Genomic DNA, 21,181 nt, shown 5'->3' on the forward strand with positions numbered 1-21,181 from the left:
TTAGAAAAGACCCTGATGCTGGGAAAGATTGAAGGCAGAAGGGGACGACAGAGGATGAGATGGCTGGATGGCATCACCGACTCAGTGGACATGAGTTTGAGTAAATTCTGGGATTTGACCTTGGACAGGGAAGCCTGGCGTGCTGCAGTCCATGGGGTTGCAAAGAGTCGGACACAACTGAGTAACTGAACTGAACTGTTTACACTTCCCAGGTACTTAGAAGCAGAAGTGTTTTCTCACCGATTAAGAACACAGCTTTTGGAAGTTTCCCAGAGCAAACCTTCAATCACACTGAAACTGAGTCAAAGAACTCCTTAATCTGACTTCATCATTTATATCAGTGAGAGAAAAAAGATGGATTTTTTTTGTCTTCAAGAATTTTGAAGCTTCCAGAAATTCTGTTGAGAAGTTATAAAAAGACAATTTCAAAGCAAAACTCAAGCTTCTAACCAAAGTGTGTGTACTAAATTTCTAGGCTGACCACTGGAAACTTCCTCTAGGAAAAAACAAAGGGCCCATAGCTAGAAGAGTTAAGGGATTCAGGCTAGAGTGCCTTAGACCTAGAGATGGCAAAGGCCTAATAGCTGCCTTGTCGTACAAAATCAACTGACACAACATGAACAAAAATAATTAGAATTCTAATAAAGTTTCTAGGTATTTTCCCTACTAAAGCATGTCACTTTGTTAGAATAATTTTAATTTTTTAAGTAATCTACTTTATCTATCCTAACATATCAAAAGAGTGACATCAACATGTAATCAATGACAAATTAATAAAGCGCTTAACAGTTTGTTTCATGCTGAGTCTGAATTCCAGTGTACATTTTTACTTATGGCGCATTTTGATTTGGATGTTAAATTTTCATCAGAAACCTTTGACCTGCATTTTGTTGTTCAGTTGCTAAGTCATGTCCGACTCTTTGTGACCCCATGGACTGCAGCACACCAGGCTTCCCTGTTCCTGTCCTTCCCTGTCCTTTACTATCTCCCAGAGTTTGCTCAAACTCATGTCCATTGAGTCAGTGATGCCATCCAACCATTTCATCCTGTATCGCCCCACTTCTCCTCCTGCCTTCAATCTTTTCCACCATCAGGGCCTCTTCCAATGTAGTCAGCTCTTTGCATCAGGTGGCCGAAGTATTTGAGCTTCAGCTTCAATCCTCCCAATGAATATTCAGTATTGATTTCCTTTAGGATTGGTTTGATCTTCTTGTATTTAAATTTAAAAAAATTTATGGTTAAGAAAGTCAATTCATGTACTCAAGTTATTCCAAAGACACTTAAATGTTTCCCAATAACTGGATTGAGTGTGTGGTGTTTAGTCGCTAAGTCGTTTCTGACTCTTTTGTGACCCCCCCTGGACTGTAGCCCTCCAGGCTCCTCCGTCCATGGAATTCTCCAGGCAAGAATACCGGAGTGGGTTGCCATTTCCTCCTCCATGAATTACATTTTATACCTATAAATAAGACAGGCCTTTTTCTTAATTGCTCAATTGCTTAGTAATAATCAGTTGTAATTATTAGTAATAATCAAAAGTAATTGCTCCTTAATTGCTTAGTAATAATCCTGCCTCCAGTCAGAAATAGGAAACTTTTCCAACAACTGCTTCACATTTACGACTTTGTATAGTTCATGCACCATGCTCTGACTGTACAGACACTTCTTTTGAAGCTCGTCTGGTGCTTAATTCACTGCATGATTTGTCTGAGGTCCCAGCTCCCAGCTGCCCTATCCATGCCACGTCTGACTCCTTCACTCACACTCTTGTTCTCTGTGACACCTTGTGGGTGTCTCAGTAAGATACTTAGCAGATACTGTCACATGAGAAAAAAAACAAGAGCTACATAGTACCATGCCTTTTGGTTTTAAAAAGTCCTGTACACATCTGTATATGTATAAGGGACTAGGAGGTTAAACACCCAAGTGTCTTCTTTACGTTCATCTGTATTTTCTAGCATTATTACCTTTTTATTTTATTTTTCCATTCATTATTACCTTTTTAATAAAGGAAAATAAAAGCTTACATATAAGCTAGCTCCTTAAAAAATACTCAGAATTACAAAAGGAAAACTAATAGCTATACTGTGGAGATGGGGACAATATCAGAAACAAGTGGTCAAAATTAACATCACCAATAATGTACAGATATCACGTGTCTCCATCTGTGATCTGAGGACATGACAGCACATATACTGCTGCACGACACGAATCCATCATGATGTACTTAAGACACACACACGGCAGGAACTGACTATTCTATACAATAGTCTGTACTCTTCAGAAGTGTCAAGGTCACTCAGAAAGGCTGAGGAACTGTTTCAGATTAAGAGGCAGAAAGGCTAAAGAGAAATGACAACTAAGTGGAATGTGTGATCCTAGACTAGATCTTCTAATGGTAAAATAATCACTATTGGAACAATGGATGAAATTTATTGTCAGTAGATTAAAATGTTATATCAATGTTAAATTTCTTGAATCTGATAACTGCACTGTGGTCATATAAGAAAATAACCTCATTTATAAGAGATGTACAATGAAGTATTAAAGGGATAAAGATGTGTGATGTGTAAAATCTACTTTTAAATAGTTCATAAAAAATACTGTGGAGGGGAGGAGAAAGAGGGAGAGAAGGAGACAAATGTGGCAAAACGTTAAAAACTGGTGAATCTAGAGGAACTTCCAGTGGCCCAGTGGTTAAGAATCCAAGCTCCCCAGGTTCAGTTCCTGGTCAGGGAACTAGATTCCACATGCCACAACTAAGACCTGGCACAGCCAAATAAATAAATTAAAAAAAAACAATTGGTGAATCTGAGTTAAAAGTACATAAGACTGTCTTATTCTTTTAACTTTTCTGTATGAAATCTTAGCCTATCGGGCACAAGTTTGTTTATTTATAAGAAATAATACACACAAAGTAAGTTACAAATTATAGTGCATATTCACATTTCAATTAAGCCTTGAGCAGGTATGTAAAATAACTTTTAAATATCTTCTAAGATAGAAAATTCTTTTTTCTGAAATAAGTTTTTATATAAAGTCAAATCCTTATGACTTAAGGACGGTTTTACAGTCTTAAGTGATTCTAGAAAGTGCTCTTGTTTCACTGTGGTCGCTTCCAGTCCATTTTCTTGCAGAGCCAGCAAGGCGGCCTATAAAAGACAAACAATAGGAAATAATAAATACACTTCACTGTTGTTTTATGATATATGGTTATACTTTAAAATCTGAACATCAAAATCTCAGTCTCACTTCACAGAAGTTCAATATTCGTGGCAATAAAAACATTAAGCTAAAAAGTTAAAGTGATTAAGTCTTCTCAGTGAACCATCTTTCCTTCTACATTACATTCTAGGCTTAAATGTGGGGGAGGAGGGGTGGAGCAGCGTGCAGAACAACTATATTGGAGTATAGATGAGATCAACTATACTCCAATATAAAATTTAAAAAAAAAAAAAAAAAAGATGAGCAACTGGATTCCTGATCTCAGAGTAGGAGTTTTTAAACAGGACACAGTACTGATCATAAAGAAACGGAAAATGAACAAACCACTGTTATACTAGGCTTCCCTGGTGGCTCAAATGATAAAAAATCTGCCTGCGATGCAGGAGACCAGGGCTCACTCCCTGGGTCAGGAAAATCCCCTGGAGAAAAGAATAACCCACTCCAGTATTCTTGCCTAGAGAATTCCAAGGACAGAGGAGCCTGGCGGGCTCAAGTCCATGGGATCGTAAAGAGTCAGACATGACTGAACAATTAACACTTTCACTGTTACACATAAAACCATGGAAGAACTTCACAGAAGATTAACTTCATAATCTTGAGTTAAAGAAGCAGACAGAAAAGGATACCATATGGTTCCATTAATATAAAGTGCAAAAGCAGCAAAAGTCATCTCCCCAGTGCTAGAAATCAGGAGAGTGGTTCTTTAGTGATAGAGTAGGAAGGCCCACGGAAAACTTCTAGCATGCTGATGACATTCTTTCTTGACCCAAGTGGTAGTTACACAAGTGTGTTCACTTTATGTTAATTCAGTGGGCTGTATCCTTCTGATCTCTGCATTTTTCTGATGTTATATTTTCACAAGTTTTTGGAAAGGAAAAACCTACAATGGCTGACCTTTTTTCTGCCCTCAAGATAAAGTTTAAATGCCTTAGAGTGCCTTATAGGGACCCGTGGGAGCCGGCCACTGGCCACCTCTTCAACAATGTCATCCCCTCACCTCTGATCACCTGGACGTTTTATTCCCGGTGCCTCAAACACTCCCCTTCTCTCCCACGGACTGGCTAACTCCCTAATCATCCTTCCACTTGCAATGTACACACACCTTCTCTCAGAAAGCCTTCTCTTATTTTCAAGTCTGGACTGGTATTCTTCTTAGCACCCTAAACTTCCCCAACTCACTACATTTTTAAATTCAGTATCACCTCTCGGTACCACCCCCTGCCCCATAAACCCGTAAGCCCTGAAGAGAAGGTAAGGGACCAGAGCGGCTTGTTTCACCTCCCATTGTGCCTCCCTTTCAGTAAATACTGCCAAGTGAATGAAGATCTGAATAAGTGCAGAAATGTGTAAATTTTCTTCACTAATTAACTTACTTCTTTGCAGAGGTTTCCAAGATCAGCTCCAGAGAAAAAACAGGTTTCTGCTGCTACCTTTTCTAAGGAAACATCAGGCCCCATTGGCATGTTTTTGGTACAGACTTTCAGAATAGAAAGCCTTCCCTGGAATAAAATAAAACATAATATGTTTAGAAGCTTAATGTTTGACACAATGTTATATTAAAACATACAGAATTTTCTATATTACAGAGAAAGTATATATATTTAAGAATTAAAAAATAAGAATCAGTTTTTCTCAAGAGGTAAGAAAGTAAATGTGACATCAAGATAAACTTTAACATTTTTATAATTTTAAAAAAGTAAAATAGATTAAAAAATTTTTTCATCCCTTCAAAATCTAATAAATAAAAAATGCAATTTCTGTGTCTTTCACCACTCACTGCCAGTGGCTCTGGTTGTGAAGGACAAAGGGTTTACTGACTCTTTGGCTGTGGATACATTATATGATCTCTTAAGCTCAGATTTCTCCACTGTAAAATAAGGATGCTCACCCAGATAATCTCCAAAACTCTTTAACGCTTTAGGATTCTTCCACTCTAGCTGTAAAATAATTTTGAGGAGACTCTTAAACTCAGTATTTTGAGTCTTCCACAAAGCTGAAATTACTACCATTTTTTAGGCTTATGTTTCTCTGAAAACAGGGCCAGAGTACCCAGCAAAAGCAGATGAAAATGATGATGTATGATGGGCCATCAGGTAAGGAAAAGCACAGAATCCAATATAGGACACACACCATGTATACCGACATCCAGTCAGGAACTCAACTCTGCCATCTTCTTAGAGCTCAGACACTGATGTGTTACTAGGAATGCTCACACAGAGTAAATGAGCACAGTGATTACCTTTTCATCTGGAGGTGGAATATAAATAATCTTATCTAGTCTTCCAGGCCGTAACAAGGCATCATCTAACACATCAGGTCTATTTGTTGCTGCAACAACCATGACGTTGCTATTGAAAATTTCTTGAAACTCTAGCTGAGGGAAAAAATACAACACAAAGTAATATCAATAAGTTGTTAATTAGTAAATGTATTTTTAAAAAATTACAAATCAGCAGGTCCATTTGTTTTTAAATACGAGAATACTGTTTTCTTCATTCTAGAATGCTTACATTTCCTATCCAGACCACCTTCTCAATATCAAGGCACCCTAGAAACAAATTATTAATCGAAGAGCTACTTTGTGCACACGGTGAAGGGAGTGATCAACCCCAGTGGGGCATCTCTCAATGTGAGAACTGATGAAAAATGCTCTACACCACAGCAGAGAACATCTATCTGCTGACCTGAATGCATCTGAGTCCCAGCCAATGATTACAACTTAAATGCATGACTTAAAAAGACAGAAGTATCTGACTAGCAACATAGTATACCTATGAAAACTCTTGGCTATCATGTTCTTGAAGAGGGAGATTTATTTTACCTCTCTTTTTTTTTCTTTACAGAGGCAAAAATATGACAACCAATATAAGTTGCACGTATATAAATCCAAGATGAAGATTTTTTTAAAAATATCTAAGAGCTGCTATAGCAAGGACTTACACATGCTAAGCATTCAGAATTGTTGAACTTAATTTTCAGAGCAGTTTTTCCGTAATGTGATCTCTCAAAGCAATGAGGTCCCTGTATCTGCAAATATTTTAACAGAGGCTGGGTAAACACCTGTCAGAGGCTATAGAAGGAATTCCTGCTTTATGAGAACTGACTAGAACACCTCATGGGTCCCTTCAAATTCTACTGGCATATGTCTCTAAGGAGCTATAAAGATTCTCTTTCTATGGAACAATTTCTATGGAACAATTTAAGAAACAACCAGAAAAATAAAAGTTTAGGAAGGAACAGGATTTCCAAAGGTCAGTTTAACTTCATCAGAACCAAGGAAACCTCAACAAAACTGGAAATTTTTAATTACTGACTATTGGAAAGAATAGTCTGTTTTCTTCCATTTCACGTAAAACACCAGTTTCACAGGATACAGAAATTAAGACACTCCCTTCTCCACTAGCAATATGTAGTTACATTTCTAATCTTAGGAAAAAATTCACATTCATACATACCTAAAATACTTTATTATAAAATTTGCCTCATCTTCCCAGCTAAATCACAATTTTATCAGCTCTGTAAAAATCCTAATAAACTGAAATTATAGAATTCTATGAGATGAAGCCAGCATAGGGAAAGATAGTATAGATGCAGTCTGTTTGGCCTGGACTTTTGGTGTATCCTGGCTAGTAAATACCTCTTCATTTTTTTCCAGCTGCTTGCATTTACCATGTTGATCTGATTTACTTCCTCTTCTCTCTATAGTCTTCAATCCAACACCATCTAATTCATTTAGGAGAACAGAAAGAACACGATCTTGAACATTACATTCTGTTCTGCTGATTGATCGAGAGCCCAAGATTGAATCAATTTCATCCAAAAACACAATTGCTGGTGTATTTGCTCTTGCTTGTCGAAATACCTTTTGTTCAAAAGTGGAAATATTAAAAGGCTATACATCATGCCTTACTCATATGAATGAATGTTTTCTGCACTACTATTTATAATTTTTAAAATATAAAAAGAAAGATTCTAAATGTCTAAGAACTGGGGAATGAATAAATAAAATAAAGAACAGAGTATTATACAGGGGTTAAAAATTTTATTTTCAAAAAACACTTGATATTACCGAATTTTAAAAGTGGTAACACTAAGTTAAATCACAATAAAGATATATATGTATGTATACGTATATATATGTGAATGGATATATATATATACATATAAAATGAGTGGATAGTACATATATATAATGAGTGGATGGGGCTGCTGCTGCTAAGTCGCTTCAGTCGTGTCCGACTCTATGTGACCCCAGAGACAGCAGCCCACCAGGCTCCACCGTCCCTGGGATTCTCCAGGCAAGAGCACTGGAGTGGGTAGCCATTTCCTTCTCCAATGAGTGGATAGGTATATATACGTATCTATAATGAATGGATATACATATATAAAACGAGTGGATATTATATATATAATACATATTCCCGCCCAAGGAAACAAAACGACAAAGAAAATTCACCCAAATGTTAACAGTAAGTAGAAAGATTATGGAGGATTTCTTATTTATACTTTTCTATATTTTCTAAGTTTTCTATACACAAACAGGTATAACGTTAACAGGAAAAATAGCCAGTTACATTAAAAAAAAGTAATAAGGTTTATCCTTAAGGCAAGAAACAAAAATTCAAAAGTAAACTTAACTACATGAGGGAAAATAAACCAACCAACCTGAGACAGGATTTTCTCTGAATCTCCAACAAAAGGTGAGAAGAGATCAGCTCCACTCACTGAAACGAAAGAGCAATGACAACTCGTAGCCAGGGCCCTCACCAGCGTGGTCTTGGCACACCCAGGGGGCCCATATAGAAGAACTCCCTTTGGTTGTGTCAGGCCCATCCTAACAAATTCCCGAGGGAATTTCAGAGGCCATTCAATGCTCTAAAAGAACACAAAAAGAGACAGGACACAAAAGGAAACAGTTGTTTCAGTATACTGTGAAAAAAAAAAATTCAATAAATTCATTCAACAATCTTCAGCTACCTGCTATGAGCTGGATATGGGGTCCACTCTCCACACAGCACCCAGTGAGCTTATGATGTAAGTGAGGTCACATCACTTCCTGCTTAAAATCTTTCAATGACTTGTCAGAATTACAATATTCAAATCCAAATTCCTAACTTATTACTGCTTACAAGGCCTAACATAACCCATCACCCAAACACCCCAGTTTGTTCCCATCTCAGGGCCTTCACTTGCTAGTCTCTCTGCTTAAACACTCCCTTACAATCTTTGTGTGCTATTCTGCATCACTCAGGTCTCCATTCAACAGTCATTTCCTTGGAGAGGTCTTCCCTAACCACTGTAGTTAAAACAGACCTTCCTCCTCCTAGGCACTCTATGCTACTATCCATTTTTTATTTTTGGAGCACTCACTCATTTGCTATCTGAAATTACTGTATTCCCATGTTGAGTTTGTCATTCTGCTCTTGCCAGAATGTAGGCAAAGTTCACCTCTAAATCCCCATCACCTGGAATGACACCTTCACAAAGTAGGCACTCATTAAATGTTATCTGAATCATAAATAAATCCTCAGTACCTCTGAGGTAGATGGTTTTGTTATCATCATAATTTCAGAGATGCAGAAACTCAGGCTTAAAAAGTGAAGTAACTTGCCTAGGCCTTATTACCTTATTGAGAGTGAGGTAGCAAAACTAGACTAACCCCAGACAGTGTAGGTCAAGAGCATGAGTTAACTACTGATACATTGCCTCTACAAAAAAAGACAGACAAGATCCCTGTGCTGGAAACTCCTATTGTAGTTGGGAAGATAGGCTTAAAAACTAACAACCAGGCCAGAGTAGGGCATTCCGTGGACAAGGAACAAATATATACAGAGACACATCAAACCATCCAGTTCATCTCCCAGCGGTAAGCAGAACAGAGTGGAGGACGTGGGAGGCAAGGAGTGATGGAGCTGAAATGGAAGTAGGAGTCAGATCACACTGGGCCTTGACTGTTTAGTCAACAATGAGGGAGCAGTATGGAGAATGAACTAGAAGGAAATGAAACCAGAGGGAAGTGGTCAATGAGTGCAATGACTCAGACTACAGAAATAATAAGGCTGGGTATGGCACAGGCAGCAGAGACCATGTGGAAGGGATGGACTTGAAACATAAAATATAAGTGTATTTTATGCAGGGGCGAAGTCCAGAGGGGAAGTTACGTGACATACAACATGAGATGCATTTAGAAGACAGGTCTCTGACTTAGGGGATAGGGTAACTGGCTGTCTTCACTGGGAGAGGGAATCTAGATGTAAAGATGGAATTGACAAGTTGAACTCTGGACATGCCACGCTGAATCCGAGATCCCTGGAAGTTATTTAGTAGGCAGGGAGTTAAGTAGTTTTGATGGTCAAAAGATTTATGAGTTAGCTGCTTTCAGGAGACAGCTGAAGCCTGGGACATGCTTCAGGAGATGAGAGATGAAGGACTCACTTAGAAAATGCAAAAAGAGGACTCTTCAGAGACTGAAGAATGAGCATTTAAAGTAAGGGAGAGGAGTGCTCAAAAAGGTAGGAAAGCCTAACGTCTCAGAGCTAAAGGAAGACTGTGTCTCACAGCAAAGTATGGCTATTTTGTGAAGATTCAATGAGAACATATAAGAAAATTAGAGCATATTTAAATGTGCTTTAAGAAAACAGGAGATATCAAGGGAAATTTTCATGTAAGGATATGCACGATAAAGGATAGAAATGGTTAAGGACCTAACAGAAGCAGAAGAGATGGCAAGAATACACAGAAGAACTGTACAAAAAAGTCTTAATGAACCAGATAACTAGGATGGTGTGGTCATTCATCTAGAGCTGGACATCCTGGAGTATGAAGTCAAGTGGGCCTTACTAAGCATTGCTATGAACAAAGCTAGTGGCAGTGACGAATTCCAGCTGAGCTATTTCAAGCCCTAAAAGATGATGCTGTTAAAATGCTGCACTCAATATGTCAGCAAATTTGAAAGACAGCAGTGGCCATAAGACTGGAAAAGGTCAATTTTCATTCCAATCCCAAAGAAGGGCAATGCCAAAGAACATTCAAATTATCATACAATTGCATCATTTCACATACTTGCAAGGTTATGCTCAAAATCCTTCAACCTAGACTTCAACTGGCTGAAGTGAACTGAAAACTAGATTTACAAACTTGATTTCAAAGAGGCAGAAGAAATCAGAGATCAAATTGCCAACAGTTGTTGGATCATGGAGGAAGCAAAGGAATTCTAGGAGAACATCTACTTCTGCTTCATTGACTACGCTAAAGCCTTTCATTGTGTGGATCACAACAAACTGTGGAAAATTCTGAAAGAGATGGGAATACCAGACCACCTAACCTGCCTCCTGAGAAATCTGTATACAGGTCAAGAAGCAACAGTTATAACTGGACATGGAACAACGGACTGGTTCAAAATTGAGAAAGGTGTATAAGACTATATATTGTCACCCTGCTTATTTAACTTCTATGCAGAGTACATCATGTGAAATGCTGGGCTGGATGAAGCCCAAGATGGAATCAAGACCACCAGGAGAGGGCTGCCCCTGACGGTTCAGTGGTTAAGACTCCACGCTCCCAAGGCAGGGGCCCTGGGTTCAATCCATGGTCAGGGAACTAGATCCCACATGCCACAATGAAGATGGAAGGTCCTGTATGATGCAACTAGGACCCAACACAGTCAAATACATACATACATACATATATACAGATATATATGATATATACACACACACACACACACACACACATAAATATGTATAAAGATTACTGGGAGAAATATCAACAACCTAAGATATGCAGGCGATACCACTCTAAAGGCAGAAAGTGAAGAGGAACTAAAGAGCCTCTTGATGAAGGTGAAAGAGGAGAGTGAAAAAGCTGGTTTAGAACTCAACATTCAAAAAACTAAGATCATGGCATCTGGCCCCATCACTTCATGGCAAATAGGAAGGGAAAAAGTGGAAACAGTGACAGATTTTCTTTTCCTGGGCTTCCAAAATCACCGTGGGCAATGACTGTGGCCGTGAGTTAAAAAATGCTTGTTCCTGGAAAGGCAAGCTATGACAAACTTAGATATCTATTAAAAAGCAGAGATATCTCTCAGCCGACAAATGTCTATATAGTCAAAGCTGTGGTTTTTCCAACAGTTGTGTACAGATGTGACAGTTGGACTATAAAGAAAGCTGAGTGCCAAAAAACAGGTGCTTTCAAATTGTGGTGCTGGAGAAGACTCTTCAGAGACCCTTGGACTGCAAGAAGATCAAACCAGTCAATCCTAAAGGAAATCAACCCTGAATATTCACTGGAAGGACTGTTGCTGAAGCCGAAGCTCCAAGACTTTGGCCACCTGATGCAAAGAGCTGACTCACTAGAAGACCCTGATGCTGGGAAAGAGGGCAGGCAGGAAGAGAAGGGGGCAACAGAGGATGAGGTGGTTAGATAGGAACATCGACTCAATGGGCATGAATTTGAGCAAACTCTGGGAGATGTGGAGGACACAGGAGCCTGGTGTGCTTCAATCAGTGGGGTCACAAAGAGTCAGACACAACTTAGTGACTTAGCAAAACAAAATGTGCCTACCCATGGATACAAGGATTCCAGGGTTCACTGCAGATACAGCTCCTAGTTAAGATAAATAAATTATAATGGATACTTATAAATTAGTCTTGTGTGTGCTTGATTTGAGAAACCTATTTTCTTATGGCAGGATCACCCAAAGGGGAATTGGCAAAATTAATTTCTGGAACTGCAATGCAGGCAAGAAAATCCAGTGAGCTGTGGCCCTTAATAGCCACTGTGCGAATCAGTATCAAGTAACTACTCAGGCCAAAGTGACTGTTAATTATAATTTTGTGTTTTTACCAGTCCTGGGGTAAATTCAGACCTATGAATGAAAAATTTGTATTTGTACAGTCTATGAACTAAGAATGGGTTTTACATGTTTTAATGTTAAAAAAAAAAAAAGAATATTCTGTGATGTGAAAATTATATGATTTCACTCTCTATAAATAAAATTTCATCAGAACATAAATACTTATTACATATGACTGCTTTTGTGCTGTGATAGCAGAGTTGAATGACTGCAACAGATACCATAAAACCTAAATTATTTACTTTCTGGTCCTCCACAGAAAGAGTTTACTGATCCTTCATCTAAATTAGAAACTCTTTAGAGCAAAAACTAAACAAAAAGGTGAAGAAAGAAAGTATGAAAAATGGCATTTGATGTCTGTAGAGTCCAGTTAAACAAGGACTGAAAGGCAATCATCAGATCCCGATGTTAGGTTCGCATTAGTGAAGGCAGCCGTAAGTTTCAGTCCCACTTGTTTACAGCACAAATGCATTACACTTAGACCATCATATTCTACTGGCTTAAGCAGATTCTCTATCTCACCTGCTTTAACTTCAGTTTTACATCTTCAAGGCCACCAATCTGCTCCCAGCCAACAGGTTTGATGTCTGTCAGTCCAATGACACTTCGAAGTGATGAGGGTTGGATCTTTTTAAAAGCTTCAAGGAAGTCTGTTTCATCAATCGTCGGATTGTCCTGGTTCTGAAGTAATCCACCCCAAAAGCGAAATCAAACCAAAAATCAGGTGGGCCTTTTTTGTGGTACACAAACATGATTACTTTTTTATTGTGATCCTTATTTGAATTTATACATCTATTTTGTTATCACTATAAAGAAATTTATAACACATGGTATGAAAAAACTAAATGTCTCCCCCTCAACTCCCACCAATCTTCATCCCCAGAGAATGTCAACAGTCTCCTGTGTATTCTTCCAGTATGTTTATGACATACGTATATCCTTTCAAAGAGACACACAAATGGGACCATACTATACACATTAATTTGTACTTTTTCATCTCTCAAGAATCTTTTCATGTCCATGAATACAGTAATACCTCATTCTTTCAGACAACTGCATAATATTGCATGAGTATTTTAATGACATCCTTCTGTTGAACAGAGGTTTTCCAGTCTTTTGGTGCTAAACACAAAGCTGCAACTGAATGTCTTTGTACACGTGTTCAAGTATTTTATATAATACTTGCCTCAAAATAGAATTACTGTGCTTAAGAGTATGCACACTTACAATTTTCATAGCTACTATTAAAATGTGCTCTAAGCTGTACCAATAATATGAAGCTATTTTCCCCACACCTAACACTGGACATGACCAAACGTGAAATTTCTGCCATTGTGACAGAAGACATGGTGTTTACTATTGTGTTAATTAAATTTCTTCAATCAAGAGTGAGGTAAAAGGAATAATGGAATTAGAAAATAAATGTTTCAACCATTACAGTAATGGCTATTTGAGGCAAGAGTCATCAGTGGATGCCAATCTAGGGGAGAGAAAGTCTGACGGGGAACAGGATACTTGCATTGTCTCAGAGGGGCTCCTCACAGATTTCTTATTAGTTGCAAAGGGAAAAATAACAGCTCTATAGCAGATAAACTGGACCAACGCTTGACTAGTTGATCGCACCAGTCATCCACGAGGGGCACCCCCAGTGAGGAGCAGGTGGACACACTCACATTTAATGCAGTGTTCCCAATAGGCATGCGTAACCTGAATCTAACTAAAAGGAAACAGAAAAACCCAAACTGATAGATGCTCTGTAAAATCACTGACTTTAAATCTTTAAAAATGTCAGTGTCAAAATTTCGCACACACACCAAGAAAGTGCTATGGAAATGTTCAAAATTAAAGAAAACCAAAAACTAAACATAATACATTATCCTGGACTAAATCCTACACTGAAGGAAAAGGGTGCTACAAAAATTCAAACAGCCAGCAAAATCAGAATAGGGACTGTAGATCTGACAACATTTTGATCAGTGTTAAATTTCCTGAATATAATGAGATTATACATACTCGTTCATAGGAAATGGACACTAAAATATTAAGGGAAAATGGGTTAAAACGCATGCAACCCATTTTCAAATGATTCAGAAAAAAAAAACAATGTGTATATGTATACAGTTGACTCTTGAACAACATGGAGGTTAATCCTCATTTAAGTAGAGGTAGCCCAACAAACCTGTTGTTCCCAGCATCCGTGTGGATTCAGCCGATCCTGGACCGTGCACTACTTGTAGGATTTACTATCAAGAAATATCTATGTAAAGTGAACTGGCGCAGTGCAAACCCCTGTTGCTCAAAAATCAACTGTATATATAGAGAGAGACAAAGAGAGTAGAGAAAAGAGAGGAAGATAAAGCTAATATGGCAAAATGCTAAAAACTTGTCAGCTTGGATAAAGGAATTAGCAGGAATTCTCTACCTTGAACACTCCTTGAAGTTTTAATTTTTAAAATTTTTCCCCTGAAGTTTTAATTATTTCAATATAAGTTTTTAAAAAAGAGAAAGAATCAAAAAAGACTAATCTTTAAAGAAAGTTGAGGACTTTTCATGTTTATTAGTCATTTGTAATCCTTTCACTGTCAACTATCAGTTCATCAGTTCATATGTTACTACATATTTTCTCTTGGATTGGTCCTATTGCTTTGTTAAGACTTCTTTCTATACCAAGGGAAAGTATTTTTCCCAGTCTGTCTCATGTCCTTGCCTTTGCTTATAGTATTGTTTGTTTTGCTTTTGAACTTGTCATCTTTTTTAAAAATAGTATTGTTTTGCCATTCTAAAACTGTCAAATCAGTAAATTATCTTCTTTTTGGCTATTAAAAATTCATATTTCTATTTGTAATATCTGTATTATATTTAAGTATTTACCCTTACATCAAATTCTGAATATTTAGTTGTCCCAAAATTCCCATTTTCAATAACAAACTATTTTATCCCATTTATGTAAGATTAAATAAGTGAATATGTACATACAGAGCTATTCTTAACAGTGTTGCTAAACATGTTAATAATTATAATCTCTGGGAGATGAGATTTCAGATAATTTTTATCTTGTTTAATTTCTCACAAAGAATGTTATTAAATAATTTTTTTAATAGAATCTTTTTTTTTTTTCTAGCTAACAGTATCAGATATTGGGTAAATGAATACTAATATACTTTAAGTGAACACCAACTAACATTTGAAAATCCCATTTACACTTCCAGATCATTAGTGTGTGTATTATTCACTTGATTTTCATAAACCTTTCAGGCAGATAAAATCATTTCCCCTCCATGTGTATATGTTTATGTGTTAAACTGTATTTCCAATACTTTAATAGACATACTTGACAAAAAGCTGAACAAACTCTAAAGTGTCCTCATCTGCCCTGTAATAGACAGGGGCAGCAACAGCCCCTCAGCTGCCTGGAGAGGGAAAAAGAAACAGATGCAACCAGTACGTGCCCAGACGCCTCTGTCCACTCTTCCTTTTTGCCTTTCTTTTTCCCACTTTCCCTGGTTGTTTATGGACTCAGCCATCACCTGTGGTAACTATGCCTGGGCAGGCCCTCCTGAGGCAGCAGTGGGCTCCACCCTAGGACAACTGCAGAGGGCTGGTCCACCTAAGCCAATGTGCTTTAGGCCAAACCTGGAACTTCAGAGCAGAGGCAATTCTAAATGTAAACCTCTGTTCCCACATCCTGTACTCCTGTCCTCCTTTCAAGAGGCATATATTCTCACATCTTCACACATGGGACTTGTCATTGAATCTTTAAGCACTTTTGGTTCTAAACCCCAAAGATGAGGACTTAAAGTTCACATAATTCCTTCCCTACCTTCAGTGTAAGAGTAAAAATAAAGGAAAAGAAGATGAGGAAGGATAGAAATTAACTAGGTAAAAATGTTTTCAAAATCTAGGATAAATCATCCTTTTATGGTTTAAAAAAAAAAAAAGCCCTCAAAATTAGGGGTTAAAAAGTATCTAAGATCAAAGGACAATTTTAAGTGTTACAATAGAATCCCTAGCACAACGAAATTAATTTTTTCTGGAGGAGTTTAGGGACTCAGGATGACTTATTACATACAAAGTGAACAGATTTTCCAATCTATATTGTTGAGAACTACTACATTTAAGTTAATATCCCAACTATTTTTTCAAAAGGCAGTCATGAATTAAGGATTTAAATGTCAAAGATGAATTTAAGTAAAATTCCAGACACCTAAACTTCTCCAGAGTAAGAATAGGTTCTTTTCCCTACAAGATGAGTATTGATAAAAAAGGGGAAAACAGTATCTTAATAATGGAGAAATCTCAGAAATAACCACCTTATCCAAGATATCAAACCAGTAACAGGACAAAGATATATCATTTCTACCTAATAGATGCAATGAGAAGAACACAGTATCATTTCTGGAATATTTCTGCCAAAAATGCAAAACCTGAACCACATCATGAGAAAATATCAGTCAAACCTACACTGAGGAATATCCTACAGAACAACTGAACTGTACTCTTAAAAATAATTGAAGTCATAAAAGAAAGACTGAAGAAGTTTCTAGATTAAAAATTAAGAAAACCATGACAACTAACAAATGCAATGTGTAATACTGGATCAAAAAAATTTTTTTTTCTTTTTTCCTTTTAAAATTTTTGCTACAAAGAAAATTAATGGGACAAATGGTGCGATTTGGATAAGGTCTATATAGATTAAGTGAAAGTTGGTATTAATTTCTTCATCTTGATTATTGTACTATTGGTTAGTCTGATATTAGGAAATAAACACTCAAATTTTCAAAGTTATGTGGGCATCTTGGCTGCACTTGAGAGTATGAGTATATATATATATATATAAACAACCATACACATGAAGAGAGTATGATAAAGCAAAGGTGATAAAATGTTACATTTGAAGAATCTGGGTGAAGAAAATGCAAAAATTCTTTGTACTATTTTTGCAACTTTTCTCTAAGTCTGAAGTAGATTCAAAATAAAATGAAAATTTTAAAGACACATGTTTGATTCTTCTGGGGGTATAGTGTCTTTTTCCTTATTGCTCTGGGCTTTAGCACTAAAGAGTTAGTATGGGAGAACGGGAACAGTCCCTCGGCCGACCTAGAGAAGTCAGCTCTCTGTCCCCACTTTCAGTCATACACTATTTATATATGGAATTCAGATGTAAAAATACATATAAGAAACAGATGTCTACAGATGTACAGAACAGACTTTTGGACTCTGTGGGAGAAGGCGAGGGTGGGATGTTTCGAGAGAACAGCATTGAAACATGTATACTATCTATGGTGAAACAGATCACCAGCCCAGGCTGGATGCATGAGACAAGTGCTCAGGGCTGGTGCACTGGAAGACCCAGAGGAGGTGGAGAGGGGAGGGAGGGGGATGGGAATACATTAAATCATGTGATTCAAATGTATGAAAAACCACTACAATATTAAAAGTAATTAGCCTCCAACTAATAAAAATAAATGAAAAAAAAAAAAAAAAAGAAACAGATGTCTAAGGTATCAAAAGTTTCAAGAAAAGGTACTTACCACTTTTTTAAGTCCCCAAATTAACTTGTTAAATTAATAAGAGGGTTAATGCAGGTCATAAACCAATACTTCTTACCTTCTCACTATGAAGCAGAGCCTGCATGGCAGCCTCCCTACAGAGTGCAGTCAGGTCTGCGCCAACATAGCCAACTGTCATTTCTGCAAGGAGGTTCAAATCAACTTGACCAGAGACAGGCATCTTTGAAGTAATCACTTGTAGAATTGCCTTTCTTTGTTTAAGAGTGGGAGTTCCAATGACAACCTATGTGCGAAGCAAGAAAAGAAAACATTTACAGCTTAAAAATATTTTTTTATCTTCACAAACATGTATAATAATTTAGCGAACAAATCTGGAACTATTACTGAGTACTCTTAAGTACATATCTTAGATTCTGAATATGAGAAAATCCTTCTTTTCAAGAGTGAAAAAGCTGGCTTGAAACTCAACATTCAAAAAACTAAGATTATGGCATCTGGCCCCATTACTTCATGGCAAATAGAAGGGGAAAAAGTGGAAACGGTGACAGATTTTATTTTCTTGGGCTCCAAAATCACTGCGGACAGTGACTGCAGCCACAAAATTAAAGGATGCTTGCTCCTTGGAAAGAAAGCTATGACAAAAATCTAAACAGCAAATGAGAAAGCAGAGATATCACTTTGTTGACAAAGGTCTATATAGTCAAAGCTATGGTTTTTCCAGTAGTCATGTACAGATGTGAGAGTTGGACCATATAAAGAAGGCTGAGTGCCTAAGAATTGATGCTTTTGAACTGTGGTGCTGAAGAAGACCCTTGAGAGTCAGTCCTCTGGACTGCAAGGAGATCAAACCAGTCAATTCTAAATGAAATCAACCCTGAATATTCACTGGAAGGACTGATGCTGATGCTGAAGCTCCAATAATTTGGCCACCTAATACAAACAGCCAACTCATTAGAAAAGAACCTGCTGCTGGGAAGACTGGAGGCAAAAGGAGAAGGGAGTTAAGAGAGGATGAGATGATTACTTAGCATCACTGACTCAACGGACATGAGCTTGAGCAAACTCCAGGAGATAGTGAAGGACAGGGAAGTCTGGTGTGCTGCAGTCCATGCGGTCGCAAAGAGTCAGACATGACTTAGTGACTGAACAACAACGTCAGGAAGTTTTTATTTTGTTATTTTTGAGAACCTACCACATTCTAGGAGCCAGTAAATGAGAAAGTCTATGTCCCCGCCCTTATGGATCTTATTCAGCAGGCAAGTATTAGATGGTGTGAGGAAGAAATCCACTCAAGTTCTAAACAGATTATGCTAATGTCTGCAATTATCAGCTGTCTCTTTACAATCCTACCACAAAGTTCAAACATCACAACCACTATTCAAACTATCTAACAGAAATCAAGAATCAATTTAGGGCTGAAGTTTATAAAATAATACTTGAATATCTGAATATTTTGAATATTCAATCTTCCTGGCAACTAAGAGAGCAACTGTGGTACAGGAGGCTGGCATTCAGACAAGGAATGAATAAATCTAGATAGAAGAGTTAACGTCTGCTTTGATTTAGTTCTTCCCTGCCTTCTTTCTTATTTCAACACATTTGTTTCTTGAGGCTATCTTTCTACTTTAGATTCTCATTCCAAAACCTAAGAGTTTAATAGCTTGTGTGTTAGTCATGTCTGACTCTTTGTGACCCCATGGACTATAACATACCAGGCTCCTTGGTCCATGGGATTCTCCAGGCAAGAATACTGGAGTAGGTTGCCATTTAATAGCTTGTAGTAGTCCTTAACAACTAACACTACTGGTAACAGTATTCATCCTCAGGGCCTGCACAACAATCCCAAACGGCCCCCTGGCTTCTCAGAGCAATTTGACTCTGCGAGGGAAAGGGTCCTGGCTCGCAGATCATTTGTAGACCAGAGAACGGGTTCTCTAAAAAAAAAAAAAAAAAAAAGCCCCACTCCAGTCTCCCCGACTTCCAAAGTTAAGTGGGAAACGCCTCGGGGCAACCAACCAGAGGCACATAAGGCCAGGTTCAGGGGTAACGCGCTCACTGGCTGAGCATTTACCTCTCGGTCGAACCTCCCAGGTCTGCGTAGCGCTGGGTCTAGAGCATCCGGCCGGTTGGTGGATCCCACAACCACCACCTCGCGGTCCTCACCGATGCCGTCCAGCAGCGTCAACACCTGGGCCACCACGCGGCTCTCGGGGGCTTGGTGTGGGCCGCCCCGCCGGGGACACAGGGCGTCCACCTCGTCCAGGAAGAAGAGGGTGGGACGGCGGCTGGCCAGCTCCCGGGCGCGCTGGAAGATCCGCCGCACATTTTCCTCCGTCTCCCCGGGCCGAGAGCCCTGTAGCGCGGGGGCGCTCACCGCCAGCAGCTCCGCGCCCGTCTCCCGGGCCACTGCCCGCACTAGCTGGGTCTTGCCCACTCCCGGGGGGCCGGCCAAGAGCACCCCGCGTGGCACTTCTAGCCCTAGAGAGGCCAAGGCGCGCGGGTAGCAGAGCGGCAGGCGAAGGAGCTCCCGCAGCGAGTCGGCCGCCTCCGAAAGCCCCCCCAGGTTCACCTCGGACTGCGGCTCCTCTTCCGACCGAGGCACCTCGCTCAGACTGATGTGGGTGCGAGGGGTGACCAGCCCGGCCGGATTCGGGCTGGGCGCCCCGCTAACGATGTGCAGGGCGACCACTGGACCCGGGGCGCCTGGCGGAGCGGCCACCACGTGGCCCTGAGAGACTGGACGGTTTCTCAGCAGCTCCTGCACCGCCTCCAGCACCGCGGCTGCACTCAGGGCACCGGACGCGCCCGCTTGCTCCCTCAACTCCGGCCACACCGCTAGGCGCCGAAGTGGCGGGCAGGGCACTAAGCGGAATCGGTTCAGGTTAATAATCCCCCGAGACCCCGGCGCCCCCACTGCCGTCCCCGGGCTCGTGCACAGCGGGTCCAGCTGCACAAAGCCGTCCGCTCCATCCCGCCGCGGCCAGGCGGTGCAGAGGCAGGAGCCACCGTCAGGCAGCGAGATCTTCACCGCCGAGCCCAGGTGGGCGCCTAAGGCGCGGAGGGCGGTAGGGCCCAAACGACAGCGCTGGGTGCCTCGATCCCTAGCATCTACGGGTAGCAGCTTTAAGGGAGGTCCTTCCGGAAAGGAACCCGAGTCCGGAGCCATTTCTGACGAAAGACGCAAAAGCCAGGAAAATAAGGTAGGACTTCCACCGGGCCGGAAAGACCGGCACACCGCGGCCGGAAGCAGGTGATGCGCATGCGCCAGGGAAGCCGCAGATGCGAGTCCCTGATAGGTGGAAAGGACCAATAGGAAATTAGACTAAGTTAGACAATGATGGGACCGTCAGGCTACTTTGCCACGGTGTTGGGTTTGGTAAAATCTCATCGCCCTCTTTATAGCTTTGCAGACACTATGAGTGACTTCTGGAGTCCATAGTCACTTACTGACCTCTGCTGTCTGTTTCCAGCTTCTAGGCTGGAACAACCTAAAAAGAACCAGGAAACTATACTGAGAAAAGATCCTGAGATGGGGAAGTCATCAATTAAACCCTGTTTTCTTCTTTCTCTTAATCCTATTGCTTTCTGCTAT

At 39.6% G+C, this 21,181-nt stretch overlaps 1 protein-coding gene across 6 annotated transcripts; it reads right to left on the bottom strand.

Annotated features, from left to right (window-relative positions):
• Positions 1 to 2,807: 2,807 nt before the first annotated feature.
• SPATA5L1 (spermatogenesis associated 5 like 1) lies at positions 2,808 to 20,834 on the bottom strand. 6 transcript variants are annotated; one of them, XR_006270074.1, is made up of 9 exons: positions 19,661 to 20,834; positions 17,687 to 17,872; positions 12,602 to 12,760; positions 7,888 to 8,097; positions 6,860 to 7,084; positions 5,462 to 5,596; positions 5,111 to 5,159; positions 4,596 to 4,721; positions 3,127 to 3,149 (listed from the first exon to the last, which is right to left on the bottom strand). XR_006270074.1 is itself a non-coding variant. In XM_043472090.1 (8 exons), exons 1-8 carry the CDS (start codon positions 20,753 to 20,755, stop codon positions 2,982 to 2,984), a joined length of 2,268 nt encoding a protein of 755 aa, XP_043328025.1. In that variant the 5' UTR covers positions 20,756 to 20,832; the 3' UTR covers positions 2,808 to 2,981. The 6 variants fall into 6 exon arrangements, 3 of the variants coding, with proteins under 3 accessions (XP_043328025.1, XP_043328024.1, XP_043328026.1); XM_043472090.1 differs by lacking the exon at positions 5,111 to 5,159 and having other exon boundaries at positions 2,808 to 3,149; positions 5,462 to 5,592; positions 6,892 to 7,084; positions 19,661 to 20,832; XM_043472089.1 differs by lacking the exon at positions 5,111 to 5,159 and having other exon boundaries at positions 2,808 to 3,149; positions 19,661 to 20,831.
• Positions 20,835 to 21,181: the final 347 nt, after the last annotated feature.

Source organism: Cervus canadensis, chromosome 6 (genome assembly GCF_019320065.1).
Source record: "Cervus canadensis isolate Bull #8, Minnesota chromosome 6, ASM1932006v1, whole genome shotgun sequence".
In the NCBI taxonomy this organism is placed as follows: domain Eukaryota; kingdom Metazoa; phylum Chordata; class Mammalia; order Artiodactyla; family Cervidae; genus Cervus; species Cervus canadensis.